This window comes from Pseudonaja textilis, chromosome 1 (assembly GCF_049901715.1).
Source record: "Pseudonaja textilis isolate UNSWEBS1 chromosome 1, rPseTex1.2, whole genome shotgun sequence".
Taxonomy (NCBI): domain Eukaryota; kingdom Metazoa; phylum Chordata; class Lepidosauria; order Squamata; family Elapidae; genus Pseudonaja; species Pseudonaja textilis.
The window spans coordinates 161,282,126-161,295,808 of NC_141990.1; the positions used below are offsets into that span (position 1 = coordinate 161,282,126).

General features: G+C 38.2%; 1 protein-coding gene across 1 annotated transcript in view; it reads right to left on the reverse strand.

Moving 5' to 3' along the window:
* The window catches only part of IFT54 (intraflagellar transport 54), a 51,975-nt gene that overhangs the window by 8,336 nt on the left and 29,956 nt on the right, over window positions 1-13,683 (reverse strand). The window contains exons 11-13 of the mRNA XM_026707697.2: window positions 10,577-10,691; window positions 7,028-7,064; window positions 99-172 (exon numbers count right to left, since the gene is read on the reverse strand). Of these exons, the coding sequence (XP_026563482.1) occupies window positions 99-172; window positions 7,028-7,064; window positions 10,577-10,691 (226 nt within the window). The remainder of the gene's footprint in view (window positions 1-98; window positions 173-7,027; window positions 7,065-10,576; window positions 10,692-13,683) is intronic.

Below are 13,683 nucleotides of genomic sequence, written 5' to 3' on the forward strand. Positions count from 1 at the left end.
TAAAATCAGTTAAAAGATGATTAGATTGGAGATACTAATAAATTGTAAGAGGAAAAAAATTGGCATAATCAATTTTTTGGGGTTTATTTGCAAGTTACCTTTTCAGCAGATTTTTGCAACTGTGACATTTCATAATCCTTCTTTGTTTCCAATATTCTTTGGACAAGGCTACCTATTGAAAATGAGTACCATTACTATAGTAACAATAAAGGTATTGTATAAAAAGAAAAAAAAGCAAATTGGACCTTAATTTAATTTTCTTTCACTGAAATAAGATATTTTGTCCTAAAATTATTGCAGTACGTCCTGTAGAAGTAATATGAAAATAATTTAAGATGATACACTATTCCTCTACAAAGACACAACAGAAATGTCATCTTTTCTGGGCTGTGATGGTAAGATGGTGATTCAGAGTCAATTCTTTTGTCAAGTTTTTGAAAATACTATTGGTTGATTTGCACCACTTGTTCAATTATTCCTGCTATTGATTTTAAATATAAAAAATTATATACATGTTTTATAGAAATTGTATTGATGCAATATAAAAATTTATTCAATTTCCATGTTAATAATCATGTTTGTAATTCTATAATACTGATTCATTAAAATGCAGTTCCAAAGGGGCATTTAATATGTGGGTAAAGTACAATAAAGAAAGGTCACAAAAGGAATTTAAAAAGAAGAAAAAAGGGAAACAAAATTGGAATACTAGCAAACAGACAGGATGAGGGAGAAGTTGTAGAAATTGAGGAACTGCTAGGAAAAAAAGTGAGATGTAGACATCCAGATTAGGATTAATAATTACCTAGATATACTTTAGAAATATACAGAAATATGCAATGAATGATAAAAATGTGTTCCCTTTCTCCACCCATACCTATGGAATATTAAACTACAGCATATAGTCTATAAATACCCCTGATGTTGCTCAAAAAAATAGAGGGAACACTTAAACAACACAATGTAACTGGAGGTCAATCACACTTCTGTGAAATCAAACTGTCCACTTAGGTAGCAACACTGATTAACAACCAATTTCATATGCTGTTGTGCAAATGGAATAGACAGCAGGTGGAAAGCATAGGCAATTAGCAAGACATCCCCCATAAAGGAGTGGTTCTGCAGGTGGTGACCACAGACCACTTCTCAGTTCCTATGCTTTCTGGCTGATGGTTTGGTCACTTTTGAATGCTGGCAGTGCTGTCACTCTAGTGGTAGCATAAGACGGAGTCTACAACCCACACAGGTGGCTCAGGTAGTGCAGCTCATCCAGCGGGCCACAAATGTACAAGTGGCTGCTCAAACGGTCAGAAACAGACTCCATGAGGGTGGTATGAGGGTCTGACGTCCACAGGTGAGGGTTGTGCTTACAGCCCAACATCGTGCAGGACGTTTGGCATTTGCCAGAGAACACCAAGATTGGCAAATTCGCCACTGGCGCCCTGTGCTCTTCACAGATAAAAGCAGGTTCACACTGAGCACATGTGACAGACGTGACAGGGTCTGGAGACGCCATGGAGAATGTTCTACTGCCTGCAACATCCTCCAGCATGACCAGTTTGGCAGTGGGTCAGTAATGGTGTGGGGTGGCATTTCTTTAGGGGGCCGCACAGCCCTCCATGTGCTCGCCAGAGCTGGCCTGACTGCCATTAGGTACCGAGATGAGATCCTCAGACCCCTTGTGAGACCATATGCTGGTGCAGTTGGCTCTGGGTTCCTCCTAATGCAAGACAATGCTAGACCTCATGTGGCTGGAGTGTGTCAGCAGTTCCTGCAAGACGAAGGCATTGATGCTATGGACTGGCCCGCCCGTTCCCCAGACCTGAATCCAATTGAGCACATCTGGGACATCATGTCTCGCTCCATCCACCAATGCCACGTTGCACCACAGACTGTCCAGGAGTTGGGGGATGCTTTAGTCCAGGTGTGGGAGGAGATCCCTCAGGAGACCATCTGCCACCTCATCAGGAGCATGCCCAGGTGTTGTAGGGAAGTCATAGAGGCACGTGGAGGCCACACACACACTACTGAGCCTCATTTTGACTTGTTTTAAGGACGTTACATCAAAGTTGGATCAGCCTGTAGTGTTTTTTTCCACTTTAATTTTGAGTGTAACTCCAAATCCAGACCTCCATGGGTTGCTAAATTTGATATCTATTGATAATTATTGTGTGATTTTGTTGTCAGCACATTCAACTATGTAATGAACAAAGTATTTAATAAGAAAATTTCATTCATTCAGATCTAGGATGTCTTATTTTTGTGTTCCCTTTATTTTTTTGAGCAGTGTAGTTTCTTTATTAACTTTTCATCTTCCTCTCACATTATTTGATCAAGTATTGTTTGCTCTTTGTGGAAGCCATATGCCTTAACATATTTCATATCTTGATTGTATTTGCTTATGTGGCCACCATGATAGGTCCACACCTTGATTTTGCAACTCTTGTTTAGTTTTATGGTCCCCTTCAGCAAAAGTGCAGAGAAGAGTAACTAAGATGATTAAAGGCCTGGAGATTAAAACACATGAAGAACAGTTGCAGGAACTAGGTATGGCTAGTCTAGAGCACAGGTGTCAAACTCGTGGCATCACATTGCTGTCACGTGATGTTTCGAGACATTTTTCCCTTTGCAGAGCTGGGGTGAGTGTGGCCGGCGTGTGACGTATCCAGCCTGCAGGCCAACAGTTTGACACCCCTGGTGTCAATTATTGGAACAATGGATGGAAACTAATCAAGGAGAAGCAATCTGGAATTAAGGAGAAACTTCCTAACAGTGAGAGCAATTAACCGGTGGAACAACTTGCCTTTAGAAGGTGCTTTATTACTGGAGATTTTTAAGAAGAGACTGGACAGTCACTTTTTAAAAAAGGTATAGAGTCTCTTGCTTGAGGAGGGGGTTGGACTAGAAGACCTCTAAGGTCCCTTCTACCTCGGATTGATTGAGGTAAGGTTATTATTTGATAGTGAAATACTTAATAGGTGTACATGACTTTTCAGTACACTTGTGTTTACAGTTTGACATTATAGTCTCTGATGATCATGATATCCAGGGAGGGTAGTGAATTGTTGTTTTATTCTTCTCTGGTGAATTAGTTTCCTTTGAAGATGTTGATGGATTTCTGTGTATTTTTTTTTTCTGGTCCTTTTTTATTAGTATGATGTCATCTACATATCTGATCCATATTTTGGGTTGTATTTATGGAATTACTATTGATTCCAGATGTTGCATTACAACCTCTACTATGAGTCTTGAAAGTGATGATCCCATAGGCATACATTAAATTTGTTGATAAGATTGTCGGTTGAATTGAAAGTATAAGATTAGACAGAAGTTGATAACATTCATGATCCTGGGTATTTCAATCTTTGTGTATTTCATTAAGTCAGGTGTGCTGTGGAGTAATGTCAGAGATTCTTGACTAATTCCAGGTCTATGGACCTGAAAACTGCTATCATGTGATATCAAATGAAGCTATGATTTTGACCTCAACTATTGCCATGTCTTTGATTCTTTTAAGGCATTGTATGCTTCCCCTTGTAAGGTGCCCGGGTATTTTTGTTAGTTCTTTTGTGATCTTGTAGGTAGGGATCTCTGGTAGTGCTGGGGGAGAGGTATGACAGGTTTGTGTATTTTGGGGCATCCATAGAAGCATGAGAGACAGGTCCATTGCTTCTCATTTGCCACTGTTCCTCGTTGGTAATTTGGCTTTCTTGGTAAGTCACTAAGAGTTCTCTTGATCTGATTGTCTATTGGGAGAGTTCTCTTGATCCGATTGTTTGTCTTCTAATAATTCGTTTTTTGTCTATATTGTGATCTGATCTAAATAACTGGTTTGGCCTTGTGTGCTGGTGGGAAAATGATAGTCTGGTCCTTTTTTAGGCTTTTGAGGGCTGCTCTGTCCTCTGCTGTAAGTTGATTTTGTTCTCATTTTCTTCTGGTCTGTGGTATGATGGATTGCCTGATGGATCTCTTATGGGTAGTCTAGCAGTTTCAAATGCTAGAGGCTGCAAAGAATTCCAATTGATTGACATAATCAGTGTTACACTTGAGGTCTTTCTGTAGAGTATTGTGTCCTGCCATGGATAGTGGATGACTGGATATGTTGACTATACATTTGGGCTCTGGTGTCTCTTGGATTTGGAGGTTTAGTTTGAAGAGGGTTTTTTGAAGTTTCCCCCACCCCATTTTTTGGCATCTCTCTAGGAAATACTCATGATGGTGGTGTCCAGCCTCTCCATGTGCTCTGGTGTAATGTTTCTTGAGGTTTGTCGTTGTATGTTGGTATTTGATTAAGATAAGGTGTGCTTCTGTGATCATGAGTTGTATCATTTTTTTGCCTTTTTCTTTGGCTTTCCATCCAAGTGTGATGGAATATTTGTAGTTCATGACTGAATTGAGAGGTCCTTTCATTACCTAGACTAGGCAACATCATCAGCACTAATGATGTCACCTAACTTGGGTAATGAAACATTTGCAAGAAGATAACCAAGCTTAGAGAGCACCAAGAACCCCTCATATTTCTCTCAATCACACTTAAAGTAGAATATTCATTTGGTATCTTTTTTCATTCATTTATGTAATTTTATACCATCTCAATCAGATTTAGGTGGTTAACAATAAAACCTTAAAATTGAAAATCCATAAAAGAAATTAAACATTATCAAAACAATATAATGAAAAATGGCCACTCAGTCTAATACCCGCTTAATGCATGTTTTGGGGGGCTTTTCAGAATATCAAGGGGGCAAACTTATCCCTGGGGACTGTGCATTCTATAATATTGGGTGAATTACAGTCAAGAGCTGCCTTCTGGTCAGTTTCTTTCACCTTTCATAATAGAACCTTGAGCAAACCTTTTGTCATAATTTCATTTAACACAGTGAACCAACTTTTACTGTCTTTGTTAGAAAAAGTACATAAAATTCCTAAGATAATCAGCCTCTTAAAGGAATGAGTTAGATGTTCTAATTAATAAGATGACAAAAAGATGTGACTGAAGGGCTCTCCTATACATGTTGATTGAAACAACTAGTGTCTGCTATATACAACACACAATTGCCTCAATCAAAAGAGAATTCTCTGAACCTGTCAATGCTCGTAAAGCTGGAAAGTGCCATTAGCAATGACTCTTTCTTCTACTGATCTATATTCGTCAGATAATATACAAATGAGGAAAATGTAACACCATCATTTTCCTTCTCAGGACTGGTTGACCAAGGAAAAGCACCCCAAGAATTATGTCTGAAAGAGGTTGCTATCTTCCTCTAGAATGAAGCAGCCTTCTGACCATTTGTTTGACTCCCTCAATTATGTATTGTTCTTTCATGATACAGTTTGTGGAAGTCCTTTTATCACCTTTATTGACTCTACTTTCTGGAAAGAAATCTTTCTGTTCTCTTTCACATGAGCCAGCCAATTTCCTGGATGTGAGTTTGGTGTAAATTAGTCTGATTTGCTTTGAACCAATACAGCAATACTACAAATAATTCTAAGCACATTGTTGCTTCACCTCTGATTTGGGGCTGTAGAAGGGCCCACCATGGGGGATGGATATGTAACATTTGGAAACTACCTATCTTGAGCTTTTCTACAGATTACAGGTAGTCCTCAATTTACAACCAGTTGTTTAGTGACCATTCGAGTTGGGTTTTTTTTTTACTTATGACTACTGCAGCATCCTCATGGTAATGTGATCAAAATTTGGGTGCTTGGCAACTGGCATGTATTTATTATGGCTGCAATGTCCCAGTGTCATGTGATCACCTTTTACAACCTTTTGGGAAACCAGATTAACTTAACAATTGCATTACTAAATAACCACAGTGATTCACTTAACAGCTGTGGCATGAAAGGTTGTAAAGTAGGACAAAACTCACTTAACAACTGTCTTGCTTAGCAATGGAAACTTGGACTCAATTGTGGCTTTAAATCAAGGATTACCTATACACGTTCAGCTCAATGCATCCATGCTTGCTTATCAGAGAAAGGCAGAAAAAGTTAGGATCCTCTTATGTTCTAGAAAATGGAAGGAAAGCTCTGTTTTCTGTCTATTTGTATTCTTTCCTACCATCACCTTTTTAAATGAGCCTTTAGACCAGGGGTGTCAAACTCACATTGTCACAATGGTGTCACGTGACATATGGCGTGGGCATGGCCAGCATGCGACGCATCCAGCCCAAGGGGTGGGAGTTTGACAATCCTGCTGATTGGTTATTGGACTACATGGAATGGCATGAGTAGGAAATCAACTTAATGTCTAATGATTATGAATATTAAACTTTTATTTGGCCAAGATTGAGCAAATGGGCAGGGAATGGAGCCTTACAAACATTAATTGTTGATGCACTCCAAATGGTTTTCAAGCTTGCTACCAAAATGCAAGTGAAAACAGTGGTTTCTGCATACATGTGGTGTGATGTTTTTGTAATTTTCTACTCGTGAAATAGGAATAATACTATATCTAATTTAAACCATATACTAAATTATTTATATAACAGGATCTGACGAGGGATCTTTAAGATAAAATACTTTCTTCTCACAATGATGATATTAAAAAGGGATAAGGAAGGCAAATAGCAGAAATATTAAAGCAATAAAAGCAGCACGTTCTGGGGAATGCTTCTTTCAAGATTACCAGAGTGGGAGAGAAAAAGAAACTGGATTACAATTATGTAGGAAGATGGAAGAGAGTTACTACCTTTTGGTTTAGCTAAAATATGCTCTGTGCAGATACCAATATGAAATGTAACCCATAGAAACCATGAAAATAATTATTTTTACTAGGCTGCAATGAAAGGAAATTGTTCACAAATAAAGAAGCAAAACTTGGATCAAGTAGTTAAATAATGGAAAGAGGTGAACAAAAAACTAAATATCTAAGGATCTTTATCAAAGTAGGAAAGGCAGAGCTAAAGAAAATGTGACTTTCAACTAAGCCAGTTCTGTTTTCTGAAATTTAGCTATATGATAGATGAATAAAAATGAACATACAAAAGCAGAGGAAAATATTATTGAACAACACACTTACCATGTTTCTCATCTCCTTCAAGCTCTACTGTTGCCTCCTAAATTAGATAAACAGAAAGGTTTCTGAATTGCAGAAAGGTTATTATTGTGATCAACAGATTGTAGTGTTTTAATACTTGATACTTTAGAAGGAGTAATGCTTGGAACTCTCTCTCTTTCTCTTATTCTAAGAACATAATAAACATCATCATATTCTAACAAGATTTGAAGGAATTATTCATGTTTTAGGCTCCTAAAAGGTATCCAAATTATTACAGTTTCAATGAGTTCATTCAACAGGTAAAATCCAAAATTATGTAATTGGAGAAAATAATTTTCCCTATCGTCATTGTAAACCTTTTATAGTTGATTTTAAGAATGTGCAGGAAATTGCTTCAACTTCTGTTCCAAAAGTAACAATTTCTTTCATATGTGCATATACTGATTATGCATATTCTTTTCATTTTTTCATACATAATTTTCTTTGATATAATTTATATACCAACCAGTACACCAATACAAACAAAATAGCAGAAACTAAGGAAATAATAATGCTTATATAATTTGGTAATAAATTAAGTCAATAACAATACCCAAATACACAATTATTGATTAATAAAACAATTTTTTGGAAGTGGTAGGCTTTAGCAAGGGTATCAGGTAGTGAGGATATTAGGCATTCTGTACAGCAAGAATGGAGGAAGCTTTGTATGTAGCTGTCCCTCATATCACTGTGGAGAGCAGCATGCAGGAAAAAAAAATCTTCCAAGATGATTGTAACAATTGGCATCTTAACATACACTGTGTGCACAATTATTAGGCAACTTGTATTTTTGAGGATTAATTCTATTATTAAACAATTACAGTGCTAGTCGATCAAAATGTTACTAAACCCCAAATCTGAATATTTAAGGAAGTAAAAGAAAGGTTTTGGCTTTCTTAAGGGAATATCTATGTGTGCACAATTATTGGGCAACTATAAGATCATGTGACGTGTTAATACCACTCTATAAAACCTTGGTAAGGCCACACTTCGAAAAATGCATCCAGCTTTGGTCGCCAGGATGTAAAAAAGATGTGGAGACTCCAGAAAGAGCGCAGAGAAGAGCAACAAAGATGATTAGAGGACTGGAGGCCAAAACATATGAAGAACGGTTGCTGGAACTGAGTATGTCTAGTTTGAGGAAAAGAAGGACCAGGGATGACATGATAGCAGTGTTCCAATATCTCAGGAGTTGCCACAAAGAAGAGGGAGTCAAGCTATTTTCCAAGGCACCTGAGGACAGGACAAGAAGCAATGGGTGGGAACTAATCAAGGAGAGAAGCAACTTAGAACTAAGGAGAAATTTCCTGACAGTGAGAACAATTAATCAGTGGAACAACTTGCCTCCAGAAGTTGTGAATGCTCCCACATTGGACATTTTTAGGAAGAGATTGGATAACCATTTGTCTGAAGTGGTGTAGGGTTTCCTGCCTAAGCAGGGGGATTGGATTAGAAGATCTCCAAGGTCCCTTCCAACTCTCTTAGTCTGTTATTAATGTCCAGAATTATTATGCAACTAAATGAAAAATGAAAATTGTCCATCTCACTCGTTTATTTTCAGAATAAGAAATAACTACAAATTTACAAATAAACATTTCTGGCTTTTTTAAAAAAAATCACTGACCACTGTAGCCACTATTTTCTTCAATAACAATCATAAGCCTTCCATTCAAGGAATCCGTCATTCCTGATTTGCGGACAATCAACTTTTTGTGCAGCAGCAACCACAGCCTCCCAGACACTGTTTAGAGAGTTGTACTGTTTTTCTTCACCACACATCTCTCTTTTAAGAAGGGCCCACAAGTTCTCAATAGGGTTAGGTCAGGTAAGGAAGGGGGCCATGTCATTATTCTTTCATCCTTAAAGACTTTACTGGCTAGCCATGCAGTGGAGTACTTCAATGGATGCGATGGGAGTATCCTGCATAAAAATCATGGTCTTCTTGAAATATGCAGATTTTTTCTTGTACCACTGCTTGAAGAAAGTGTCTTCTAAAATCTGGCAGCAGGTTTGGGAGTTGATTGTCAGTCTATCTTCAATGTGAAATGGTCCAACTAATTCATCTTTAATAATACCAGCCCATACAAATACCTCACCTGCACCTTGCCTATCCATCTGGTCCACCAAGAGTCACTCTCATCTCATCAGTCTATAAAATTTTGAAAAATCTGTTTTCAGATATGCCTTTGTCCAATTTAGTCCATTCAACTGATGTGTCTTGTTCAATGGTGGCCGGGTTTCAGACTTCCTTACCTTGCCCATGTCTCAACACTGAACACCTTGTACTTCTGGGCATACCAGGTAAGTTGCAGTTCTGGAATATGACAGCACTGGAGGATAATGGGCTCCTGGTAGCATCACATTTGATTCTTTTCAAACCTTTGGCACTTAAATTATGTCTTTTTTCTCAACATGTTTCTTGCGACCTTGTTGACTATTTGCAACAAAATGTTTGATGGTTCTATGATCACACCCCAATACCTTAGCAATATCAAGAGTGCTGCATCCCTCTGAAAAAGTTTGTACAATTTTTGAGGGTCAGTTAAATCTCTTTCCTGGCCCATTTTGCCTGAGGAAAAGAAGTTGCCTAATAATTATGCACACCTTGATACAGGATGTTTATCTCCTTAGGCCATACCCTAATTACACAAATGCACATCACCTGATAAGCATTCACATTTATGCAGTTTGGAGGTAGAAATATGCATTAAAATGATGATACGGTCAAAATACTTGTCTAATAATTGCATTACACCGTGTATGAAAAAGGTATTTCTCCAGATAATGATTTTTAAAAATTTTGTTTTTAGTTATCATACTCACACCTGATTATCATCTCATTGATGAAATATTGATGACTTTATTTTCCCCTTCCAATAAAGTGATAATTCTAAACATTCGTATACTTTTGTCACCTACAAACCACAACATTTTCCTCAATAAATAAATGAACAAGTATAATGTTTTGACTCATTTTTAATTGGCTTCTCTTTATCTAGTTTTAGTACTTATGGGGAGAACAGATCATATTCACACAGAAATAAATACAGAACTGTCAGTAAGAAGATCTTACACTGACTTCAGATATCCATCAAATTCTGAAGACTAATATTTTTCTTATATTTGTCAAGAAAAAGTGAACATTTTTACTTACATTGATCACAGGAGGAAGTATATGACCAGCTTTGTCCTATTTAGAACTCTTCAAATATACATAGACGGATCAGGTTCAAACCTATTAGTGCGTTAATGGGTTCCCTTGTACTTGGGGATATGACATAATGTAACATCCACATTTTTCTGCTTTGAGTGCTTAAGATTATGTATATATACCATTCTAAAGATAACTGCAAATCTTAAATTAACTAAGATTGGAAAATGTCTCCATCTGTAGTCTCGTTTTGAACTTTCAACATCCAGACATAAAGTGGAAAGTAACCGACTGAAATCGCACAAAGAAAATGAGAGCAAAACAGTTAACAACACATTAACAGTTTCATATTTAAATAAGAAAGCACATAAACTAACCATTTTCAGTTCTGTTATTTCAGGTAGCTGTTGTTCTGCTTTCACTATAAACTGGTCATCCTCTTCTTCTTCTTTATCTATAATAACATTTGATACCATTTTGGCACTGCCATTTCTGTAAGAAAATAAAGACAGAGCAATAATTCAGATATTAAATTGTTATTTTTAAGGTAGAAAATAAACCTTTCTTCCAAACCAGGCTCCTTCTAAAAAGCTGTAAAATTCAAGGATACAATCTCCTAAAGTGGAAATTTGAGGGAAATTCAAAACATACTATTTTATTCTCAAAAAATATTTTCCTATTTTAAGAACATCTGGCAAAGTGTTGTAAAGGAAGATCTGTATCCATGAAGTAGCTGAGTCAAACTACATTTCTTTGCAGTAAAATTTGTAACCTTTTTCCATTATACTTATCATAATAGTCACATAAAAGTTGCATCTTTTAAGATACTTCTAGGCATTGATTATAGCTCAAGCTATCAGCTGTTAGTGGCTAAATGAAGCTCAAAACTGTACTAAAGTGAAAAAAGGTACTATCCCCCCTGTGGTAATTCATCATATTCATCATATTCTGTAAGTCTTTCGTACAGCTAATGCATAGATCTAGGGATTTAAAAATGCCCCTAGTGAGGGCAGCATTGCCTTTGCTATGGGTGGTTTGTCCTGTTTGGGTCTGCAAAGCTTAGAGAGACCAGGTATATCGGTGAAAGTTCACAGTACCCAGCCGAGCCATTCCCGTGAGACTTTCTGTGTTTAGATATTCTCATGGGACTTTCCGCAGCCCTGCTGAGGCCCTGTTGAGGTAATGCTGCTGAGGTTGAGGTCATTGTTTTGATTCTGTACTGGCATTTTCTTAAATAAATACTGCTACCCGAGTTCTCTCGGGGCTGGCATTTGCTCAGACGGTTCCCTGCGTCTCATTTCAAGTGCCAGACCACCACAAGTGGTGACCCCGACGTGATAGTTTGGAAGAGCTATACGTTCCGACGTGATAGCTTGAAAGGCTATACGTTCCGACGTGATAGCTTTGAAAGGCTATACGTTTCCTGCATCCTATACTCATTGTCGCAGACGTCGACTGGGCCCTCATCTTCTTCGCGGGACGGAGATAGATTATTTTCGTGAGTATGGGGGGAGATCTCTCGAAGGCTCAGACAAGGCACATTAGGGAATTGAGAGAGATCACTTGGAATAGGTTTAAGTTTGGAGTTCATAGTAGAGGACATGAAGTAGGAAAGAAAGAAATTGAGGACTTATTACAGTATGTTTGGAAACATATTCAGTCATATCCAGAGGGAGGTAGTATTAAAGTAGAGTCCTGGAAAAAAATAGGGATATTTTTGCACGAGGAACCTCGTGCCCCTTCTTCAATTTTGTTAACCTGGAGGGTGCTTATGGAAGCGTTAGCTACTCATGAGCAACCGCTCCTAGCACCCCCCGAAGAAGGTTTGCCGCCTTACCATGCGGTACGTTTATTGCCGCCGACAGCACCTCCAGATAAATCCAGAGGACTGTCAGGCACTGAAAATACTTTGTCAGAAGATAAGAGTTTGCCTTTAAGAGTTCAAGTAGATGCAGTTACTGCAGCTATTCAAGAAGCAACAAATAGAGGGGAATTATCAGGAGATGATTTGGTAGAATTTGGAGTGGAGATTCAACTTAATCCAGTAGAAATTGGTGTGGATGCTGCTTTAAATCCGCAGAGAGTATGGAAGCCTCTAGCTCTCAAGATTTTAAAGGAAATTAAGCAAGCAGCAAAAGAATATGGTGTTAGATCGCCATATGCTCAGGCATTGTTAGAAGCAGTTGGTTATGGAAATAAAATGATTCCAGCTGACTGGAAAGCTCTATTTAATATGATTCTAACTCCAGCTCAATTTTTGGTGTTAGATCAGAAATGGAGACAGCTGGCAGTTCAGAGGGGAACAGCAAATGTTACCGCAGATCAGCTTTATGGAGCTGGTAATTTTACAACAGTAGAACTACAGAGAGATGGAATGCCTGAGGAGGGGTTCGTTCTTCTCCCACAGTTAATTTTCCAAGCCATACGGGCTCTCCCTGACGGCGAAGGTGGTGAGAAGACCTTTACTAACATCAAACAAGGGAACAATGAACCCTATGAAAATTTCATTAGCAGATTGAAAGTGGCTATTGAAAGGCAAATTGACAATCAATTTGCCCGGAACGAATTGCTTTTGAAGTTAGCAGTAGAACAGGCTAACGCAGATTGCAGAAAGATCCTGAATCCACTTATCGCGAGTGGAGAGCGAGAGATCGCTGATTTGATAAACGCATGTAGAAAGGTAGGGAGTCAGACTTTTAACATGGAGACTTTAGCTCTGGCTCTGCAGGCAGGAAATGCTAATAAAGGCACTTGTTTCAATTGTGGGAAGCCTGGACATTTTAAAGCACAATGTCGGGGTCCTGGAGGGGGTCAAAGTCAGCAAAATGAGAGATCAATGGGACAGGGTGTGACCTAAATCAGTATATCAGATGCTCCTACAGTCTTTACTGATGGAGGAAAAAAAAATTTTTGGTGCTTGTGTTTGGAAAGATAAATCTGGAATTTGGCATACAAAAGTGACATCAGAGCAGAAGTCTGCCCAGCAGGCAGAACTTGCTGCTGTAGTTTTGGCTTTTCAAAATTTTCAAAATCAGGATTTTAATCTAATAGTGGATTCTTTGTATGTATATAATTTGTTACCCTTTGTAGCAGGTTCTTATTTGTCTCCTGGAATATCACCCAATATTCTACGTTTGCTTTTGTTGTTGCAAGGATGTTTGGAGCAGCGTGTGAATGTGTGTTTTGTTGCCCATATTCGTAGCCATAGTAATTTGCCTGGAATTTTATCACAAGGCAATGCCAAAGCTGACAGTGCTGTAACCTCAGTTCTCACTGTCCAGCCATGGGACAGCCATAGTTATTTTCATCAAAATGCTAAAGCGTTGGCACATCAATTCAAGCTTACTGCTGCAGAAGCTGCTGCCATAATTCAACAATGTCCAACTTGTTCAAAGCAAGGCACGGCTATTCTTATGGGAGTCAACCCCAGGGGGTTGAAACCCTCAATGATTTGGCAAATGGATGTTACTCAGTATCCATCATT